This window comes from Dromiciops gliroides, chromosome X, assembly GCF_019393635.1.
Source record: "Dromiciops gliroides isolate mDroGli1 chromosome X, mDroGli1.pri, whole genome shotgun sequence".
In the NCBI taxonomy this organism is placed as follows: Eukaryota; Metazoa; Chordata; class Mammalia; order Microbiotheria; family Microbiotheriidae; genus Dromiciops; species Dromiciops gliroides.
This window is the reverse complement of record NC_057867.1, coordinates 23436440-23456907: the sequence shown is the minus strand read 5'-3', so window position 1 is coordinate 23456907 and position 20468 is coordinate 23436440. Positions and strand designations below refer to the sequence as shown.

General features: G+C 41.8%; 1 protein-coding gene across 3 annotated transcripts in view; it reads left to right on the top strand.

Annotated features, from left to right (window-relative positions):
• The window catches only part of NUP62 (nucleoporin 62), a 68230-nt gene that overhangs the window by 40703 nt on the left and 7059 nt on the right, over positions 1-20468 (top strand). For all 3 annotated transcript variants that reach the window (XM_043974738.1, XM_043974737.1, XM_043974739.1), the window contains 5 exons: positions 1213-1357; positions 1540-1589; positions 1715-1849; positions 3519-3630; positions 12083-12149. In XM_043974738.1, coding sequence (XP_043830673.1) covers positions 1213-1357; positions 1540-1589; positions 1715-1849; positions 3519-3630; positions 12083-12149 — 509 coding nt within the window. The remainder of the gene's footprint in view (positions 1-1212; positions 1358-1539; positions 1590-1714; positions 1850-3518; positions 3631-12082; positions 12150-20468) is intronic.

Here is a 20468-nt window from a genome sequence, read left to right as displayed (position 1 = left end):
TTCTACATTAAAGGATCTGAGGACTTGGAATATGATATTCCAGAGGGCAAAGGAGTTAGGTTTACAACCAAGAATCTTCTACCCAGCAAAACTAGTATAATCCTCTGGGGAGGGTGGGGGGGATTCAATTAAATGGAGGACTTTTGGACATTCCTGATGCAAAGACCAGAGCTGAATAGAAAATTTGACTTTCTAAATCTAAGACAACTGAAAAAGGTAAACAGGAAAGAGAAACCATAAGAGATTCAATAAGGTTAAACTGTTTATATTCCTACATGGGAAGATGATACTTGTAACTCTTAAAAACTTTCTTATTATTAGGGCAGTTAGGAGTGTGGAATGTACATAGAGGGTGCAGGTGTGAGTTGACTTGATGACATGATGTTTTAAAAAACGGAAGGGTGAGAAAGAGGGCAGCATTAGGAGAAGGAGGAAGGTAGAGGAAGGGTGGGCAAAATTTCCATATTAGCCTTGTTGTAAAAGAAAACACATGAAAAAACAAAAAGTAGAAAAGTATACTTCAGTTCACATTCAGTTCACCAATTCTCTCTGGAGAGGGATAGCATTTTTCATCATAGGCCCTTTAGAGTTGTCTTGGATTGTTGTCTTGGTCAGAGTAGCTGAGTCTTTCCCACTTACCCAGTTGATCATCCTTCTAATATTGCTGTTAGTGCCTCTTGTTCCCTGACTGAATCTCTCATCTCTACTTACTCATATCTAGTCCCTCCCTCCGCACCCTCACGTTTGGCTTTGAGAAAGCCAGGGAAATGGCTATAAAAGAGAACCACTTGGTATAGCTCTTTCCCTGAAGGCCAGCACTAGTATTGGTTCTGATCCAATAGGTTCCACTTTCTCTAGCCATTTTCTACCATACACTTACACCCTTTTCCTTCAAATGGGATTTTAGCCTCCCCCTTTCTTTTTGTCTCTTTCTGGCAACAGTACTTGCCACTGTTTGGGCTTTTTGATTTATGGTACTATATTAGCTTTCTCAGAATTTTTTGAGAGAGGTATAGACAGCCTTATCTGGAAAGCTGGAAGTGATGGGGTGGTAGGTAAAACAAAAAAGATTCGTTCTGGACCCACAAACAACAGGAATGATTGGAATGAATGGTACCTTGGGCATTTCCCATCTCTTATTGATATTGATTCTTTAGGTTTGTATTCTAAGAATCATTACACCTATCATGGAGCTGTACCCTTCTTTTTCAGTGTAACCCCTGTGATGACTTACGCTCAGCTGGAAAGTTTGATTAATAAATGGAGTCTCGAACTGGAGGATCAAGAGAAACACTTCCTTCACCAGGCCACCCAGGTGAATGCTTGGGACCGGACATTAATTGAGAATGGTGAGAAGGTAAGGCTGTCGTCTTCATCTACTCTGATGAACCAAAGAAAGAATTTTCCTCCTTTGATGCCTATTACAGATAACTTAGTCTGCCTGTCACGAGTGAACTGACTCTTAAAGGGATTGTGCTTCTTGTTTGGTTTGGGAGCAAGCATTGTTTTCATTGTTGCACATTCTTATTTGTTTCTTAGATTACTTCTTTACACAGAGAAGTAGAGAAAGTGAAGCTGGATCAGAAAAGGTAGGAATTTTGGCCAATTCCCCAGGTTAGGAGATCAGGGAATTTGTTTTCTTGAGGCACTCTGCTCTCTTTGGTCACTTCTCACTGCTTTTCAGTTCCTCAGCTTACCGGAGTTATTTCTTTAGGTTGGATCAAGAATTAGACTTCATCCTGTCACAGCAGAAAGAACTAGAGGACCTGCTGACCCCTCTGGAGGAGGCTGTGAAGGAGCAGAGTGGGACTATCTATCTGCAGCACGCGGACGAGGAGCGAGAGAAAACGTAAGTGCTTGGGTCAGGCCCGCAAGAACTGGGCCAACTGGGGCTTGTGGCAACCGTGGAAAAGCCTCATAAAAGAGGAAGATGGAGATTTGGCTGATAGGGCCAAAGGACTGGAAGAAAGAGGCAAGCTCTATTCTGGACATTTGCTTGCTCTCTCTTAATGACTGGTTTTTCCAGAATACTGGGAAGCCAAGTCAACTTTCTGACAATTGTTATCCATGATAGAGATGATATCATACATAACAGTTGCATCGCTAAAAACATTCAGACTTGTCCAATATAAATGCTAAAGCAGTTTCATTTGCTAAGTATCATGATGGGGGCTCTTTCTGGACCCAGTCTTCATACAGTTTGCTTCTTTGATAAATCAGTCGCTATTTCAAAGCACTTTATTAATTTGAAGGAAAACTATCTGAGTCCCCAATGTAAAATGGCAGACACATTTTAGGAGTGCTTTGGAATGAGCTGTTCCTAACTCTTACCAGTATTTTCCCAGGGCAGATCTCCTACTTTGTTTCTCTGCAGAATGATGGAATGTTTGAAGAATACGTGAATGTGCCTGGGAACTAGATTATAAGTAAATTAAATCATGTTGTTAGTGATTTATACTTATGAAAAGATGGACTTACCAGTTAATCCATGGAACAACTTAAGAATATGATAAAAGCACAGTTCTGATTCTGGTTTTATGTTTTAATCTTAATCTTTGTGAATCTTTGTATTCTAGGAATTTATTTTTGTCTTGTGCAGAATCCAGAGAACAGACAGCTTTGGCCATGAGTTCTTAACAAGGGCATGAAGAAATCTTTGAGGAGATAATGTTCCCTGAATTGTTCTGTGCAATCAAATTTATTATATGTTAAACCAGTACCACAAATTTTTGTTGACCTACACAAGTGATCTCTATACCTAGGCAGAGAAAAGCAGCAAATGAGCTATTAATAGATCTAATTGAATCACTGGAAACATTTAAATCTGAAAAGGCTTCCATTTCCATTAGTTCTTAACATTTCTACACCCACTGATTATTTATTTATTTGGGGGGGGGCTGGTTAGTAAGCTTAAGAAATTTATCAGGTTACCTGTATTTGGCAGCAATGTGTAAGTAGAAAGAATGTTGAAATGAGTGGGCTCTAAATTCCATCTCAGGTACTTGCTTACTGTGTGACCACGAGTAAGGCAGTGCCCCTCTCTGAGCCTTGATTTCCCCATCTATAAAAAGGAAATGATCATTCCTGAACTCCCCTGCTTTATCAGGGTTGTTGTTGGGGAAGTGCCTTATTACCCTTTACTGATTCATCACAGACTTGGGGAACAGATTTGTTCATTTTTTGCACACTCTAGAATGTGGTGATAACTTTAGCCTTCTAGAGGTCTTTATTATTGAAGTAGCTTAGAATATCATCAGGGTCGTTGACCAAGAAAATGGTAGGACTCCATAGGCTGTGAAGCAGGGTGTTACACTCAAAAGGCCAATTGGTCTTGGTATGTTTCACACCTCTGGGATTCCCTGAACACCTCACCCAGGAGGCGCTCTGCTTTAAATGGGTGTCAGTAGTCACATGGGGAGCACATTGGCAGTGTAGGGCTCTTAGTACTCAGCAGAAAAACCCGCATGCTTATATCCTACTATATGAAACTAACTTGAAACATTGTCGGTTTTTTCCAGTTATAAACTAGCAGAGAATATAGATGCTCAACTGAAGCGCATGGCCCAAGACCTCAAGGACATTATTGAACACCTGAATATGTCTGGAGGGCCTTCTGACACCAATGACCCAGTGAGTATGCCCCTCCACGTGTCTGAGCACCAGTGTCCTTCCTTGGTTCCATTTAACAATTGCCTTCTTTCTTTCCTTCTTTCCTTCAAGTCTTTGTGCCAGCAAACTTCAGAGGAGGTTTTCCTTAAAAGGAAAAAAAAGGCCTTTTTCTGACCCACTTCAGTTTTTCAGGATTTCTTTTTTTTTTTTTATGTATAAGGTATTTTATTTTTTCCGTTACATGTAAAGATAGTTCTCAACTTTTGTTTATACAAGCTTTACAATTGCAGATTTTTCTCCCTCCCCCCTCCCCTAGACAGCAGGTAATCTGATATAGGTTATATCTATATATCTCTATACATATACATATAGATATACATATATACACACACACATATATATACACATAATAACATTAATCCTATTTCTGCATTAATCCTGTTACAAGAGAAAGAATCAGAGCAGTGATGCAAAACCTCAAAATAGAAAAAAAAACAAAACAACAGCACCCAAAACAAAAGAAATAGTATGGTTCAATCAGCATCTATACTCCACAGTTCTTTCTTTCTTTTTTTTCTTGGATTTGGAGATCCTCTTCTATCATGAGTTCCCTGGAACTCTTCTGTACCATTGCATTGGTGAGAAGAATGGTCCATCACAGTAGGTCAACACTCAATGTTGATGATACTGTGTACAATGTTCTTCTGGTTCTGCTCATCTCACTCATCATCAGCTCACGTAAGACCCTCCAGGTTTCTCTGAACTCCTCCTGCTCATCATTTCTTACAGCACAATAGTATTCCATTGTATTCATATACCACAACTTGTCCAACCATTCCCCAATTGATGGGCACCCCCTCAACTTCCAATTCCTTGCTACCACGTAAAGAGCAGCTATAAATATTTTTGTACATGTGGGTCCCTTTCCCCCTTCCATGATTTCTTTGGGCAAAAGACCTAAAAGTGGAATTGCTGGGTCAAAGGGTATGCACAGCTTTATCGCCCTTTGGGTATAATTCCAAATTGCTCTCCAGAATGGTTGGATCAGCTCACAGCTCCACCAACAATGCATTAGTGTTCCAATTTTCCCACAGCCTCCCCAACATTTATTATCTTCCTTTTTTGTCATTTTAGCCAATCTGATAGGTGTCAGGTGGTACCTCAGAGTTGTTTTAATTTGCATCTCTCTAATCATTAGAGATTTAGAGCATTTTTTCATATGGTTTTCAGGATTTCTTAAACTTTGACATCTGTAACTTCTCCCTAGCCATCCTCTATGGCCAAGCCCCTTTCTTCTCCTCTACCTGGTTTTTCTTCCCTCCTTCTATGTACCCTTTTGTCTTTGTATATCTACCCTTTTTCATATTGCCCACATGCCCTTTTGGTTACATGTATATCTGTATGTTGTTCTCTATTTGCCTGGGCAAATAGGTTGTAATGTGCCAAAAGTGGTTTGTTTTGTTTATTGGGTAAGTGTTGGAATTCAGAACACACTATCATAGAAAAATGCATTTGAAATGGTGGTTGGGTTCTAAAACTGTTCCACAGAAACTTTACTTAAATCTATGAAGAAATTATGTACTCTTATCTGAGAATTAAGTATACAGGAATACATCTTGCCCTGGCTATAGAAGTGAATGCCCTTCCCACCCTGGAACGATAGCTACTCAGATGTAAAAGTTGTTCCTGAGTATGGTCCTGTATCAGGGACTGATGATATGAATGCATGTGATTCTCATTTTGTATTTCTTTTCTCCAATTGATGATTATGGTTTACAGTGGTTTTGAGGTTTAGATGGGTCACTTGGTTAACTTCTGTACTCCTTATTCATTAACTGCAAAGAAACTGGGCATCAGCTCTACTTCATATTCAGATCTGGAGACTGGGGCAGCAGATTTCCATCAGTTCATTTATTATAATAAAATTTCATTGCAACAAAACTCCAAAGTAATTTTTATTTAAATAATTTTTTTGCATATAATCAGTACTTAGCTATTCATGCTAATTCAGTGGAACCATTTTTTATGTGCCTCAGGCAGCCCCCTGCCCAATTATGAAGCAAAGAGTAGCATGGTGTAGTGGAGACCTTATTGACTTGGGAGCCAGGAGACATTTACCTTTAGCTAGCTGTGATACTTTGGGTAAGTCACTTGAAAGTTGACTTCTTATATTTACAAGGCACTTTTCATATACCCTCACTTGATCCTAAAAACCCTGTGAAGTAGTATAGAAATCAGTACAGTCATTTTGCATAGGAGGAAACGAAAGGCCCAAGAGGGGTAATGATTTGTCCTGGGCCACACCAGGATCTGGGACTGCAGCCTAGCTTTCTGATCTGATGTTCACTTCTACTACTGAGCACTTATTAATCCTTCAAGACTCTTTTAGGACTCAACATTAATATCACAGAATCCAAATAACATTGGTTTTAGATTGTCCTTGTTACAGAGAGGTAGCATGGCATAGTGGGTAGAGAGCTAGCCATGCAGTCAGGAGGGCCTGGGTTCAGGTCTCAACTCTGTCATATCCTGGCTGGACAACCCTGGACAACTCAAGTCCCTCCACCTCCCATTGCTCTAGATGAGTTGTAAAACTAAATTGCAGAGCAGTTGGCAGCTAGGTGGCGCTGCAGTGGATAGAGCACCAGCCCTGGAGTCAGGAGGACCTGAGTTCAAATCCGGCCTCAGACATTTGACAGCTGTGTGACCTTTGGCAAGTCACTTAACCCCAATTGCCTCACCAAAAACAAAAACAAAAATTGCAGAGCAGTTGGAGACCTGCACTGGGAGAATAAATTCCTTATCTCAAGCTCCTGACACAGATGAAATCCCAGGTCCACTTAACTGAACAATGGCTTCCCTGATTCTGCCTAAATGGTCAAGAGTTTCTTATAAGCAGGCATTTCTTTTTGATAAAAATAACTCCAAAATTTTTTTGTAATTTTGTCGTAATGAATGGACTAATGGAAACCTGTCTGCTAGCAGTCCTGACCATGAAATGGAGCTGATTGATGCCCAGTTTCTCAATAGTAAAGTACAAGGAAGAGCACAGGAGGCCCATGTGCCAGCCAGTGGCTTCTGCCATGTCACCTGTAGCTTTTTTTAAGAGAAGGTAGAAGGTAAAGTTGAGTCAGATAGTGGTCTTTGTTTTTGTTTTTGGCAGGAAGGGCTGTGCTGTTGGAGGTGGGGTTGTTGACAAGTGCGGGCATTGCCCACCTCACATTACTCTACCTGGCCCTTCCTGTGTGACTGAGAATCAAGGTCCACACAGCCAGCTCAGCCCAGTTCTCAACTTTATATACTCATACATACCTTGTGTAGCCTGCTGCTTGCTGTGTCTCCTCACTCCATAAGGGTGCTCCTTCCTGCCCTCCAAAACACACCCCGAAATATCCTGATAGAACAGGACAAAATTGACAGCTTACTGATTAGGAACAGCCCTGTAGGGGCAGCTAAGGGGCGCAGTGGATAGAGCACCGGCCCTGGAGTCAGGAGGACCTGAGTCAGCCTCAGACACATAACACTGTGTCACTGTGTGACCCTGGGCAAGTCACTTAACCCCAATTGCCTCACTAAAGAAAAAAAAAAAAAGGAACAGCCCTGTAAAGGACAAAAAGACATCAGGTTTGTGCTCCAATTAACTATTTGTGCAAGAATACAAGAGAGAAGGGAGAAATCTTGGGGGTCAGGGTCAAATTTTGAGTCCAGGTTTTATGTTCCTGAATCACTGTGTTTCACTTGACTTTGAAAGGTCGAAGTGGATTTTCTCCAGTATCTCACAAGGGTGGTGGGGATTTAGCTCCTTAGCCCCTTCATTTCCTGTTCCTCAGCCAACCATGATGATTTCTTCCCTTTCCTCTTCAGACACTGGAGTAATAAGGGATGATGGCAAAGGGTTTTAGGATGTGTAGAGTAGAGAAAAGGGAGCTTTTGGTGATTGGCTTCTACTTTCTCAGAAACCACAAACACACCTGAAGATGGAGTATTGTAGGGAGCAAATCTCCCTTTCAGAATTCATATTTGATATTTTAGATAACTAATCTAGACTTGAAACCCCTAGGGTAACACCCTTAGGGCATGTTTTCCATTGCTCTCTCCTGGGGAGATAGATTATACCTTCTCATCTATAGCTAGATGTTATGAAGTCGGGGTTCCTAAACAGGAAAAATCCTTCTTCCCCCCCCCTCAATCTCCCTTTCAAGATGTCACAGGATTCTTTAATCTCCCCTCCTCCATCTCAACAGATACCTTGTCTATCTTCCAAAGACATCCCACTCATGTAAGCTTATCCTTCCGGCCCTATTGTCCACCAGCCTGAAGCCTCAATTGTCTCTCCAGTTTGAAGTATCAGGTCTCCTGATCCCTATAAGCAACCGAGGCTTGTCCTGTAAACCCCTTCCCCATGATTCTCTATCATGGGTTAAGTACAAGATCTCCTGTTGAACCTCGTTGCCATGGAGCTGAATGCCCTCTACAGCTCAGTGGGGTATGCCTATAATTGCTAATTGTGGTGGTGGGACAAAAGAAGCGTGAAGAGCTCAGCTCTGTGTTCAGCCAGGACAAATCAATGGACAAGAACCAGAGGAAACATTTGTCATACGATACTCTCCTTGTAATGGATTTATTCTAACCCGAGCAAGAAAACACTCTTTCTATGAGGCGTCTGCCAGAGCCTAGAAATAGCTTTGGTATACAAGGTTCTTTCTTGCTCTTACTTGTCAGAAAAAAATCTGCGAAAATCATGAAAATCTTCCTTCTCTCAGATTGGTGCTTATCATGTTATAGTCTTTTTTTTTTGAGGGGGGGGATTGCAAAAGCTATTTTGGCTTGGCTCTTGCTAAAACATAATTTCTTTTCATTTGTTGGTGGCACTTCCAGCAATAGCGCTCTTCTAGCATACTGCTTTGGTGCAGGTCCTTCAAAATTCTTTAGAAATATCTGAGATTTTAGATAGAATCATTGAAATATAGTAACTTCAGTAATTGTTTGATTGAAACTCAAAGGTAATTGGAGATAAAGCACTGGCCTTGAATTCAGGAGGACATGAGTTCAAATCCGGCCTCAGACACTTGACACTTACTAGCTGTGTGACCCTGGGCAAGTCACTTAACCCCAATTGCCCCACCAAAAACCAAAGGTAATTGGAAAGGCTAGTTCATATCTAACTAATTCTTATGATGGTTTTATTTTTTTCCAAAATACAATCCAATCTGTTACCTTAGGGGTTTCAAGTATAGATTAGTTATCTGAAATTTTCAGTTGTACCCGACTTTTCATGACCCCATTTGGGGTTTTCTTGGCAGAGATACTGGAGTGGTTTGCCATTTCCTTCTCAAGCTCATTTGATAGATGAGGAAACTGAGGCATACAGGGTCACACAGCTAGTAAGTGTCTGAGGTCAAATTTGAACTCAAGTCTTCCTGACTCCAGGCCTGGTGCTCTATCCACTGCAGTGCTACCTACCTGCCCAGTTATCTAAAAAATGAAATTTGAAAGGGAGATTTGCTCCCTACAGTATTGTATCTTCAGTTATGTTTATGGTTACTGAGAAAATAGAAGCCAAGCAGCAAATGCTCCCCTTTCCCTACTCATAAAACCTCTTGCCATCATCCCCTCCCTGTTACTCCAGTGCCTGAAGAGGTGACCCTTTTCTCTAAGGCTGGTCCTTCTGTGTGTATACCTCTCTCCCTTCCCATCATCTTCCTTTTCTCTCTAATCTTCTATATCTCTGTCGCTAGCTCTTCTATATCATACCCTGACCCTTTCACAGTCAAACTCCTAAAAAAAGCTATCTGCATCCATGGCCTCCACTTCTCTCTTTTTACCCTTTCAGTCTGGCTTCTATGTTTCTCTCCAAAGTTACCAGTGATCTCCTGATTGCCATATTCAATGACCTTTTCTCAATTCTCATTCTTCTAGACTTCCCAGTAGCATTTTACACAGCTGACCACTCTCCTCTCGAGTTTTTGTGATGCTGCTCAGTCTTGGCTTTCTTGTCTGACTGTTCTTTCTCAGTCTTCTTTGCTGGATCAGAGTCCATATCCTGTATCCTGACTCTTCTCTTCTCCACCCTTCTCTCTCTACACCAGGGGTTCTGAGCATGGGCTCCTGGCAGTCTGGTGAAACCTGAGACCCCTTCTTAGAGTTCTGTTTTTAAATGCATAAAATGTAATACATAAGATTACAAAGGAAATCAAAGTTTAGTTCAAATAAAGATGTAATTTTTTCCCCTCATCCAACTTCATAATCCCCTTGAAATTTAGGTTAAAAACCCACATTCTGCATGGTCTCTTAGTGACCTTATCAGGTCCCATGGGTTCAGTTATCCTCGTTCCTTGGATGGCTTCTTCTAGATCTATCGCTACAAGTTTAGTCTTTCTCCTGGCAAAAAATGAAATAGTCTGTGCCCTTAAAGGTCTTAGGTGCAAAAGAAAACTCTTTCCCTCAAAATTCCCCCCCTTTCCAAACTTCCCTGCTTCTCTAGAAGTCTCCTTTTGGTCCCCAAGGTTCACATCCTTAAAGTCACCCTCATCTCCACACTCTTCCTTCCCCCATATGTTGCACCAGTTGCCAAGTCTTGTTGATTCTCCCTTCACAGCCTCTTTCCCTTCTGCCTCGAGTTGTCCATTTCCACAGCTACCACCCTCCTCTCCTCTTAGCTAGACTTTGGCAGTGGTCTCCCAGTTTAGTCTCTCTGCCTCTATTCTCTTCCCTCTCCATTCTAGCCACACATCTGCTAAAGCAATCTCCCGAAATCCCATGTTTGACCATATGAGTCCCCTGCTTAAGATGCATGTGGTTTCACCCCTTCCTGCCTGTGACCAAATATAGATTTGTCTCTTTGGCATTGACAACTCTTTTTGTAAGATAGCCAGCTCCAGGCCATCTTCTAAAAGTCATTGTCTGTTCTTACTCCCCTTCACCAGCTTTTATGTTTGGGCTCCCCCTAGCTGTCCTGGCCTCCCTCACTCACCCATGATGTTTTCTCTCTCCTCTCTGTACCTTTTCACAGACTGTGCCCCATCCCTTCAAGATTCAGCTCAAACGCCAGCCATCTTTCATATGAGGCCTTTCCTCATTCCTCATTCTGTTCTTCTCTCAAATTCCATCGTACACACTTTGTATATATTTGTGAGTAAAACCTGCTGTCCTCGATGGCTGGCACTGGTTTGTATTCCCAGTATCCCTCCACACCTCTCTCACAGTGTACTCCCACTTGATTCCATTTCTAGATTACCCCGTTTTTAGATTTTCCACCTACGCATTTTGAGGACTGTGCTCACTTGGCACAGTTTATGTTAGGACACTGGCACCATGTATTACCGCCACCCTCAGTGTTATACCATGTTGATCTCTCTCATATGGGGGCATGAATTGAAATGCTCCCCACTTTTACTTCTTGTGGATAGAAGAGCCATCTAGGTTGCTTGAGGCAGTAGGTCTGGAGTTAGAGTATCTCAGATTCAAGAGGGGAAGCAGCCAGTATCCCAGTAGTACCCCCACAATTGACCAAATAATAAATTTATTGGGGCTACACGCTACCCCTGCTCCCTCCCGACATGATCTTGTTTATTTCTAATGCTTAATGTTTATCCCTCCAGTGGTATTAGGTAACTACGGTGGTATAGATAGCTCTGGCTCTTTGTCCAGCCCTGTTAAATGCGCAGCTAAGTGGTGCAGTGGATAAAGCACTGGGCCTGGACGACTCATTTCTGAGTTCAAATCCAGCCTCTCATACTAGTTGTGTGACTGTGGGCAAGTCACTTAACCTGTTTGCCTCAGTTTCCTCATCTGTAAAAAGAGCCAGAGAAGGAAATGGCAAACCACTCTAGTATCTCTGCTTAAAAAAACACCACCAACAACCCAAATGGGGTCAGGAAGAGTTGCCCACAACTGAACTCTTCAACTAAAACTTTTCATGAGGTGAAGCATCTGAGGCCCTTCGGTGTGTTTTGTGTTCTTGTGGGGAGAAGGGAGGGGGGGTTCTTTCCAGCATTCCAGCAGATCCTCAAGCACTTTGGATTGAGCATCTTCTAACTGGATTTCTGTTTCTCTCTCTGTATCTCCCCCACTGATTGACACTGCCTTGAGTCCTGTCTGTAGTATTCTCAGACAAATTCCCTCATTGTTCCTGGCCTCTGTTAGTTGGAAAATCCCTTTTGGACAGAACATTCCAGAATACTTTGTTTGTCATGCATGGCAGCTCCTAGACAGTTGTTTCAAAGAACTGATTTCGTTTTACAAATATAAAGCAGGAGAAAGCAACACATAACGGAAAGTTCTCACCCAGGCAAGTGCATCTCAATTCTACAATTACCAAGCAGACAAGGAACATTCAATCAGGGGTTGGGTTTTTTTGTTTGGTTGGGTTTTTTTACCACCATCCTTGGGTCATTTTATTCCCTCTTGTTTCTCTTTCAGTTAAGACCATCAGAACCTAACCTGTCTTTTTTGTCTTTTTTTTTTTTTTTAGCTCCAACAGATCTGTAAAATTTTGAATGCGCATATGGATTCGCTTCAGTGGATTGATCAAAATTCAGGTAGGATTTAGTAGGTATGCCTAGCTAACAATATAGAGGGAAAGGTCAAGATTGGTGAAAAGAGCACCGAGCTCTTGGATCATCACCTCTGCTCTGCCACTTACTACCTGTGTGACTTTGAGCAAGTCACTTAGCCTCTTTGGGCCTCAGCTTTGTATTCTGGAACAGGAGGTGGTCAGACTAGCTGATCTCTAAGGATACTTCCAGCTCTAGACCTGGGAGCCTGTGATGGTCTCCACTGAGATGCTCCAAGTCCTTTTGTCTTAACCTGGGTGCCTTGGACACAGCGGGTTTATCTGACTTATGGGATCCTGTATTCTAAAAGGAGTGTCTTCAGATGTTAGGAACTGTAACTAATCTGTATCCTATCTAAATCCCACAGGCTCTTAGAGTAGAGAGGTGTTTCTTTCTGTAGATTCCCCTCCCAGTAATTAAAATCTCCTCTGTGACACAAAGTGTTCAAGAGTTTCTGTGGCTAAAAAAAAAATCACCACCAGTGATTTCATCCCCTGGTGATGAACCTCTCCACATTTACTAAGTGGGTCCTTGACAACAGGACACCAGCCTCAGGATGCTTAACAAGTACTAATTGGTCATTGTGACAATTATTTACAAGAAGTCAAAATCTTCCTAATAATTTCACACTTCAATGTTTGTTATTTTTGGTCTCTCTCACAATTGCCAATGAATTACTTGCTAATTACATAGATAGAAGGCTCAAAAAAAAAAAATGCCCAAGGACCTACATATGGAGAAACCCCACCAGAAGGGAATACAGTTTTAATTCTTTGGGATAGTGGGTATTTTCACTTCACTAAAATCTGGTTCATTGATTTCATCTTGCTTTTCTTTGTCCCAGCTTTGATCATATGAACCTGATAGAATTCAGGTATATTCTTCTACCTCATGATTCTTGAGCAAAAGCCTTTTTTTCCTTTGTCTTAGCCTTGTTTTTATCTCCAACCCCGGGGAGGTTTGCACATAGAATCCACTCAATAAATATTTCATTTCGCTTTAAAACTTAAGCAAAAATCCTTTAATTCAGAGCTTTAGTTATGTGGTACAAATTAGCTCTCTGCTTTCAATTCTATAAATTAAACATCCTTCACATAGAAAGATGAGAAAGCCAATGAAATCTTGGGAGTAGTGTCGGTCTGAATTACAGAACTGTTGATGTTTGGAAGTAGAAGTACCTCTTAGAGACAACTCTTCTCTGGCATCCTGCTAGCTCCAATCCTCTCTTAACTGGCACTTCCATGTGGGCATGGCACTTGGTATAATTGATTTTCATAATTAAGGCCAGGTATGGTGGGAAGATCATGAATTCAGAGGCAAGAATGTCTGGGTTCAAATCCCACCTTACACTTCCTAGCGTTGATATCCTGGGCAAATCATTTCAAACTTGCACCTCTGTCTCCTCATCTCTGAAAATGAGATAATAATACTTCAAGACTGTACTTCCCAGGTTTGTGAGGTGACAGAGGGTGTTTTATATGTTTCAAACATTATAGTAATTCCAGCTGCTGTTCCTCCCCCAGAGGCCATGTTCCACTCCTGATTAAATTCAACTCTGTGTAGATTGTGTTTTGTCAGTAAAAATTTATGAGCACCTACTGTGTTCCAGGAACTGTACTAAAAGCTGTATTCTATCATGCTTTAAATTCTTGAAAAACGAGTGTTCTGAGTCATGTCCCACTTTCCTCCACCTGTTGGAGCACAGCACACCATTACTGTTCATAGGGTTTTCTTTCTTTTCTTTTTTCTTTCTTTCTTTTTTTTTGGGGGGGGGGCAGTGCAATGAGGGTTAAGTGACTTGCCCAGGGTCACACAGCTAGTAAGTGTCAAGTGTCTGAGACCATATTTGAACTTAGGTCCTCCTGAATCCAGGCCCAGTGCTTTATCCACTGCACCACCTAGCTGCCTCTAACCGTCTATGGTTACTATTTGCCAAACCAGAGTGCCCCATTTCCCAGCCCTACAGGATTAGAGTTTCTGTCAAGAGCAGGGCTTCTGAACAGTTTTTGTGTATTGGAGAAGTCTAATAAAGCATGGGGGAAACGGATGAAGGGGTCCCTTTTTAGAATAAATGTTTTGTTTTTTCTAAATTTTTTTAATTTTACATATAAGGTATTTTATTTTTTCCGTTACATGTAAAGATAGGTCTCAACTTTTGTTTATACAAGCTTCCCAATTTTAGATTTTTCTCCCTCCCTTCCCTCCCTTCCCCCTCCCCTAGACAGCAGGTAATCTGATACAGGTTATATCTATATATCTATATCTATATATAGATATAGATATGGATATACACACATAATAACATTAATCCTATTTCTGCATTAGTCCTGTTATAAGAGAAAAAATCAGAGCAATGATGAAAAACCTCAAAATAGAAAAAAAAAACAACAGCACCAAAAACAAAAGAAATAGTATGGTTCATTAAGCATCTATACTCCACAGTTCTTTTTTTTTTTTCCTTGTATTTGGAGATCCTCTTCTATCATGAATTCCCTGGAACTCTTCTGTACCATTGCATTGGTGAGAAGAATCTAGTCCATCACAGTAGATCAACACTCAATGTTGATGATACTGTGTACAATGTTCTTCTGGTTCTGCTCATCTCACTCATCATCAGCTCACGTAAGACCCTCCAGGTTTCTCTGAACTCCTCCTGCTCATCATAGAATAAATGTTTTTTAATAAAATAAAATACATGGGGTTACAAAGGAAGGCAAAAAGATAGTGAAAATAAAGATGCTTTTTTCCCAAATTCATGGACCCCAGGTTAAAAACCTCTGGTCTGTATCAAGGCAAATGTAGTTCAAGAGAGAATTACAAGTGAGAAGAGTGATGGGAACCCCTGCCCCGAATAAAAAAGCATTGTCATTGTTGCCTGGCAGGAGTGGCTGTGAGAAGAAGCACAGCAGCCACACTCCTGCAGTGGCTGGCATGACTCCCCACTCCAGAGCTGCACTGGAGCCTGGGGCAGGCAGCTCCCCACTACCCAGCAGGGCTGAGGCCTGGGTGAGATTGGAGAAGGAGCTCTGGAAGCTCCCCAAGCCTCCCTGCCTGGGGCTTTTCAAGGGCAGGGGGGTGGGCCTCAGCACCAGGAGAGATGAAAGAAGAGGCCAGCCCCAAACGGAGGAGGAGGGGGAGACAGACTCCAGCTATTATCTCAGGTTCCAAGTGGAGAGAATTGGAATCAGTGGGGATTGTTTTCATTCCTACTCAAGTAACCCTGAATTTGTTGAACAGTAAATTATAGGAAAGATTCTCTGGTGTTCTAGTTAGGAGATAAATCATCCTCCTTTTATTGGGGTGTTTCTGAATGGTGTTGGCCTTGAATGATTGGCTTTTCCTGAGGCCAGGGCAGCAGATTCTGAGCCTTCATAGGCTAGGCAGCTCCACTCTGCTCCAAGACCACACACTGCAATGCAGGCTGTCATCATGATTGGTAAACAAGTTGCCACAGCCCTTGGCCTAGTCTCAGTGGGTCAGCAGGGCTCTCTTGTCTTTGTGTTCTGTAGGAGAGCATCCATTGTCTTTTCACCTGGAATCCCCAGGTTTATTGCATAGGAAGAGCAGGATTTCGGTCAGTTTGTCCTTTCCTTTAAATATTTGCTAATGGAGCACCAGTGACTAATGATGGTTTCTTCCATGCAAGACTAAAAATTGATTTTCACCCCCCAGGGCAGGTCTTCTGATATCCCCATGTGGAACAGAGCAGTATGTGGATGAGGTTCTTAGCTTGTGGGGGGGGACCTCAACTGTTTACTTTTGGAGTGACTGTTTCTGAAAACCCACCTGACAGTGTGTGAACAGATTTCTGAGCAGAAAATGCTTCTGTATGGAGGCCACCTGAAACAGAGGCATCAGAAGCCTTAATAAAGATCACATCTGACCCAGAGAATCTTTCCTATAATTTACTGTTCAACAAATTCAGGGTTACTTGAGTAGGAATGAAAACAATCCCCACTGATTCCAATTCTCTCCACTTGGAACCTGAGATAATAGCTGGAGTCTGTCTCCCCCTCCTCCTCCGTTTGGGGCTGGCCTCTTCTTTCTTTCCCCTCTATTCCTCACTCCAGCCCCAGGTGCCTCTTTCTTTTCCCTCTGCATCAGGAAATAACAAATACAAGGCGATATAGATCAAGAGACACTTCTTCCAGGGGGAGGGTTCGGCTTTTGGTGGCAAATGAAAACATATAGGTGACTTTGCCCCAGAAAAGTGATAACAACCAAGTTAATCCAGTTACTCATAAATTACCAGTTATTAAGCAGAAACAAAATTCAGATGTAGAACCCTGATTCCCACGTATCATTTTAGCACTAAGAAATTATAAAATGTAGCATTGTGGAAATGATATTAGACTCATGGGAGAAAAGGCCAAAGGAGTCAGCATTTGCATTGGGAAATGAAGGGAATAAACATTAAGCACCTACTATGTGCTAGGCACTGTGCTCAGCACTTTATAAATATTCTTTCTTTCTTTCTTTTTTTTTTTTTTTTGGTGAGGCAATTGAGGTTAAGTGACTTGCCCAGGATCACACAGCTAGTAAGTGTTAAGTGTCTGAGGCTGGATTTGAACTCAGGTCCTCCTGACTCCGGGGCCAGTGCTCTATCCACTGCACCACCTAGCTGCCCCCTGAGCGTTCATTCACATTGGTTGAGTTGTATGTTGCTCTGATTATGCTTTCCTCTGTATAAGGTCACATAAGTCTTCAAATCTTTCTCTGAATTTATCATATTTGCTTTTTACAGCACAAAGATGTTTCATTATACTCATATACAGCAGTTTGTTCAGTCTTTCCCTGGTTGATGAGCAGCTACTTTGTTTCAAGGTTTCTGCTACCACAAAAGTGCTACAGTAAATATTTTTTTTATATGTTGGTTAAAAATTGTTTTTGGAAGTCATTACTTTTCTATTTTAAAAGGTCTCGGAAATATTCTTAATGATTTTTATAATCTTTAATGTGAGTACAAATTTATTTTCTCGTAAAGCACAGCAGCTGTTTAAATTAATCAATTCACAAATTTAGTGTGAAAGAGCTAAGCTTCCTTTAAAGGTGGCTTACAAAATTAACCTGATTTTTTTTTAAGTACTTTTGTCTAAATCATTCATCAGTATCCTGCCCAAAGTTGAATCCTCCACAAGCCAGTTGACTCTGGTGCTCTAGTAGTTCTTCTCTTGGTTAGCCAGGAGGAAGGAGTCAGAGCTGAGGTACTACTGGGACATGTGGATGGTTCTAAGACTAACATAGTGGTATTCCCTCATGTTTCTTCTCCTTTCATTATCATAAATAATTGAGAGTTGACTCTAACTACAGGTAGAGATCAGGAGCCCAGAGCAGCCCAACTTCCTGGTGACACTGGGGCATTGTCAGTTCTCCATTTGCAGCTATCTGTCTCAGCGACCACTGGCACTGCAGTACTCACATCTCCACTTGTTTGGGGCCAGCTGGTACAGTTAGGCCACAGTTCTATTGTTGCCATCTTTTTTAGAGAGATTTTTTTTTAGTATTGCTGGCAGGTTAGTTCATCCTGTAATAAGATCTTCCATTAGCATTAATGGAGCACCAATAAGTCCTGCAGATAGTATAAGAGCTCTCTCTACTGGACCATTGAATTATATTTTGTTTTATACTTATGGAAAGTGACGAGTTTTTATGGGTATCATTCTTCCTTCAGAGTGGGAGGAATGTGATCTGTGACTGCCCCTGCCATGGAAGACCTGAATCTTGTTAAAATAAACCGGGGGGAGGGGGGGCAGCTAGGTGGCACAGTGGATAAAGTACCAGCCCTGGATTCAGAAGGACCTGAGTTCAAATCCAGCCTCAGCCGCTTGACATTTAACTAGCTGTGTGACCCTGGGCATGTCACTTAACCCTCATTGCCCCACCAAAAAAAAAGAAAAAAGAAAAGATACTTAATAGCTTCAATAAGGTAGCAAGATACAAAATAAATCCATGAAAAAAATTAACTGTGTTGGAATGGCGGGGGGGGGGGGGGGGGAGGGGACTTAGGTTATAAAGAACTGAATGCCAAACAGGATTTTTATATTTGTTCCTAAGGTGATGGGAAGCCACTGGAGCTTATTGAATTGGGGGGAGGAAGGGACAGGACATGATTGAACCTGTGCTTTAGGAAGATCATTTTGGCACTCAAATGAAAGATGGATGAGAGAGTGGAGAGAGACTTGAGACAGAAGACCAGCCAGAGGCCTACAGTAGTCATCCAGGCATGAGAAGATGAGGGCCTGTACCAGGGTGGGGGCAATGTCAGTCAGAGAGAAGGGGGCGTATGTGAGATGCTGTGAAGGGAGGATATGCAGGACATGGTAGCTGCTTCAATATGAGGGATGAGAGATAGTGGGGAGCTAAGGATGACACCTAAGTTGCAAGCCTGATTGACTGGGAGAATGGTAGTGCCCTTGAGAGTAATAGAGAAGTTAGGAAGAGAACAGGTTTTTTGATAGGTTGTTTTGTTTTGCAAGGCAGTGAGGGTTAAGTGACTTGCCCAGGGTCACACAGCTAGTGTCAATTGTCTGAGGCCAGATTGGAACTCAGGTCCTCCTGAATCCAGGACCGGTGCTTTATCCACTGTGCCACCTAGCTGCCCCAAGGACAGGTTTTTGAGAGAAAGGTGCATTCCGTTTTGGACATGTCTATGAGCCATCCAATTTGAGATGTTTAATAGCTGAAGATGGGAGACTAGAGGTCAGGAGAGAGCTTAGGGCTGGATAAATCAAAGAATCATCTTCATAGGGATGATCATTGAAACTATGAGAGCTTATGAGATCACAAAAGGAAATAGCATAGAGGGAAAAGAGGGTCCAGGAGGTTACCTACCATGGGGAATACCTACCATGAGCAGGAGTGATTTGAATGAAGATCACACAGAAGGAGCAGTCAGACACAAAGGAAAAGAACCAGGAAAAAACAATGTCACAGAAATCTACATCAAAAAGAAAGGACAAGAGAGTGATTGCCAATGTCAGAGGCTGCAGAGAGGTCAAGGATGAGCACTGAGAAAAAAAGAGATCATTGGTAACTTTGGAGCAAGGGAAACTGAGGTTGTTGGCTTGTGCTTGAAGGGAGTTGGCTTTCTCAAGAAGGGCTGCCTGGGGGGGGGGGGCAGCTAGATGGCACAGTGGTAAAGCACCGGCCCTGGATTCAGGAGTACCTGAGTTCAAATCCGGCCTCAGACACTTGACACTAGCTGTGTGACCCTGGGCAAGTCACTTAACCCTCATTGCTCTGCCAAAAAAAAAAAAAGGGCTGCCTGGGGTTGGAGCTGGGGCAAAGGAGGGGATAGAGGTAGGAGACCTCCAAGCGCCGTCAATTGTAGCATTATATGTCTACAAGGCAACAGAAACTGCTATGGTTAACGGTCAAAAGTCAAGAATTTTTTGTGTAGCTGAAAATTCCCCAAGGGATTTAGTGAGTGAACAAATACAAGTAAATGACTCTTGCTTAAAACAGTAGGCTGACTATCCCTGAGCAATTTCGGGTTTTACAAATGTAAAAGATTTTCAGTTGTTTATCCTAATATCCCCACTACCTCTAGGGTTGTTTTTGGAGAAGCAATTTTGTTCCCTCCAGCTGTTCGGGAGTCCTGAGTTTTTTTAATGAGATGTCCTTTGTGGGTTTGTTTTTCTTTTGTGACAGACTGTGCCGGCAGGGCAGATTCAAAATGACATTCAAATAAAAATGAGATCTTTTCAAATCTTTATTAATTACTTTCTGTTTTCATCTCTCCGAGGAGAAGCTGAAGGATGTCCAAAGATACCTTTGATTTCTAGTTAAAATGCTATCTCTTCTGTAATAGAACCTGATTTATTGAGTAAGGCTGCTTTATTTCCCTTTCTTCCTCTTTAATAAATTCTCTGGGAAACCTTGCTGTCATTTGGCTTATAGGGCCATCTCCTGGCCTTGAGAAGCATAACCTTCTACTTTAAGCATTTGGGGGAAAAAATTCTCTTACTCTGCCAAGAGATGGAATAGTGACACAAAGATTTCGAGTCTCCTAAGAATTCGTCTCCTCCCATTTCAGTTCATCGGAAGGTGTTTTATGTCTTTCAGTTGACTGATATATTTCCATAATTTCCTCCCCTTGTAAATAGATCTGTGGTCTCACTTTTTGTCTCAGGAAATTCTGTAGATAAAGGTTAGATTAGGTTATCAAAACCAAAAAATTGAGTGAGTCTTTAGCTCCTATTAGGACAGGTTATCATTATGATGACAATGATTCTTACTATTTGGGGGGGGGGGTTGTTTTTGTTGATGATTGTCACTATTAGGGCAAGTCCAGCTTTGGGAAAA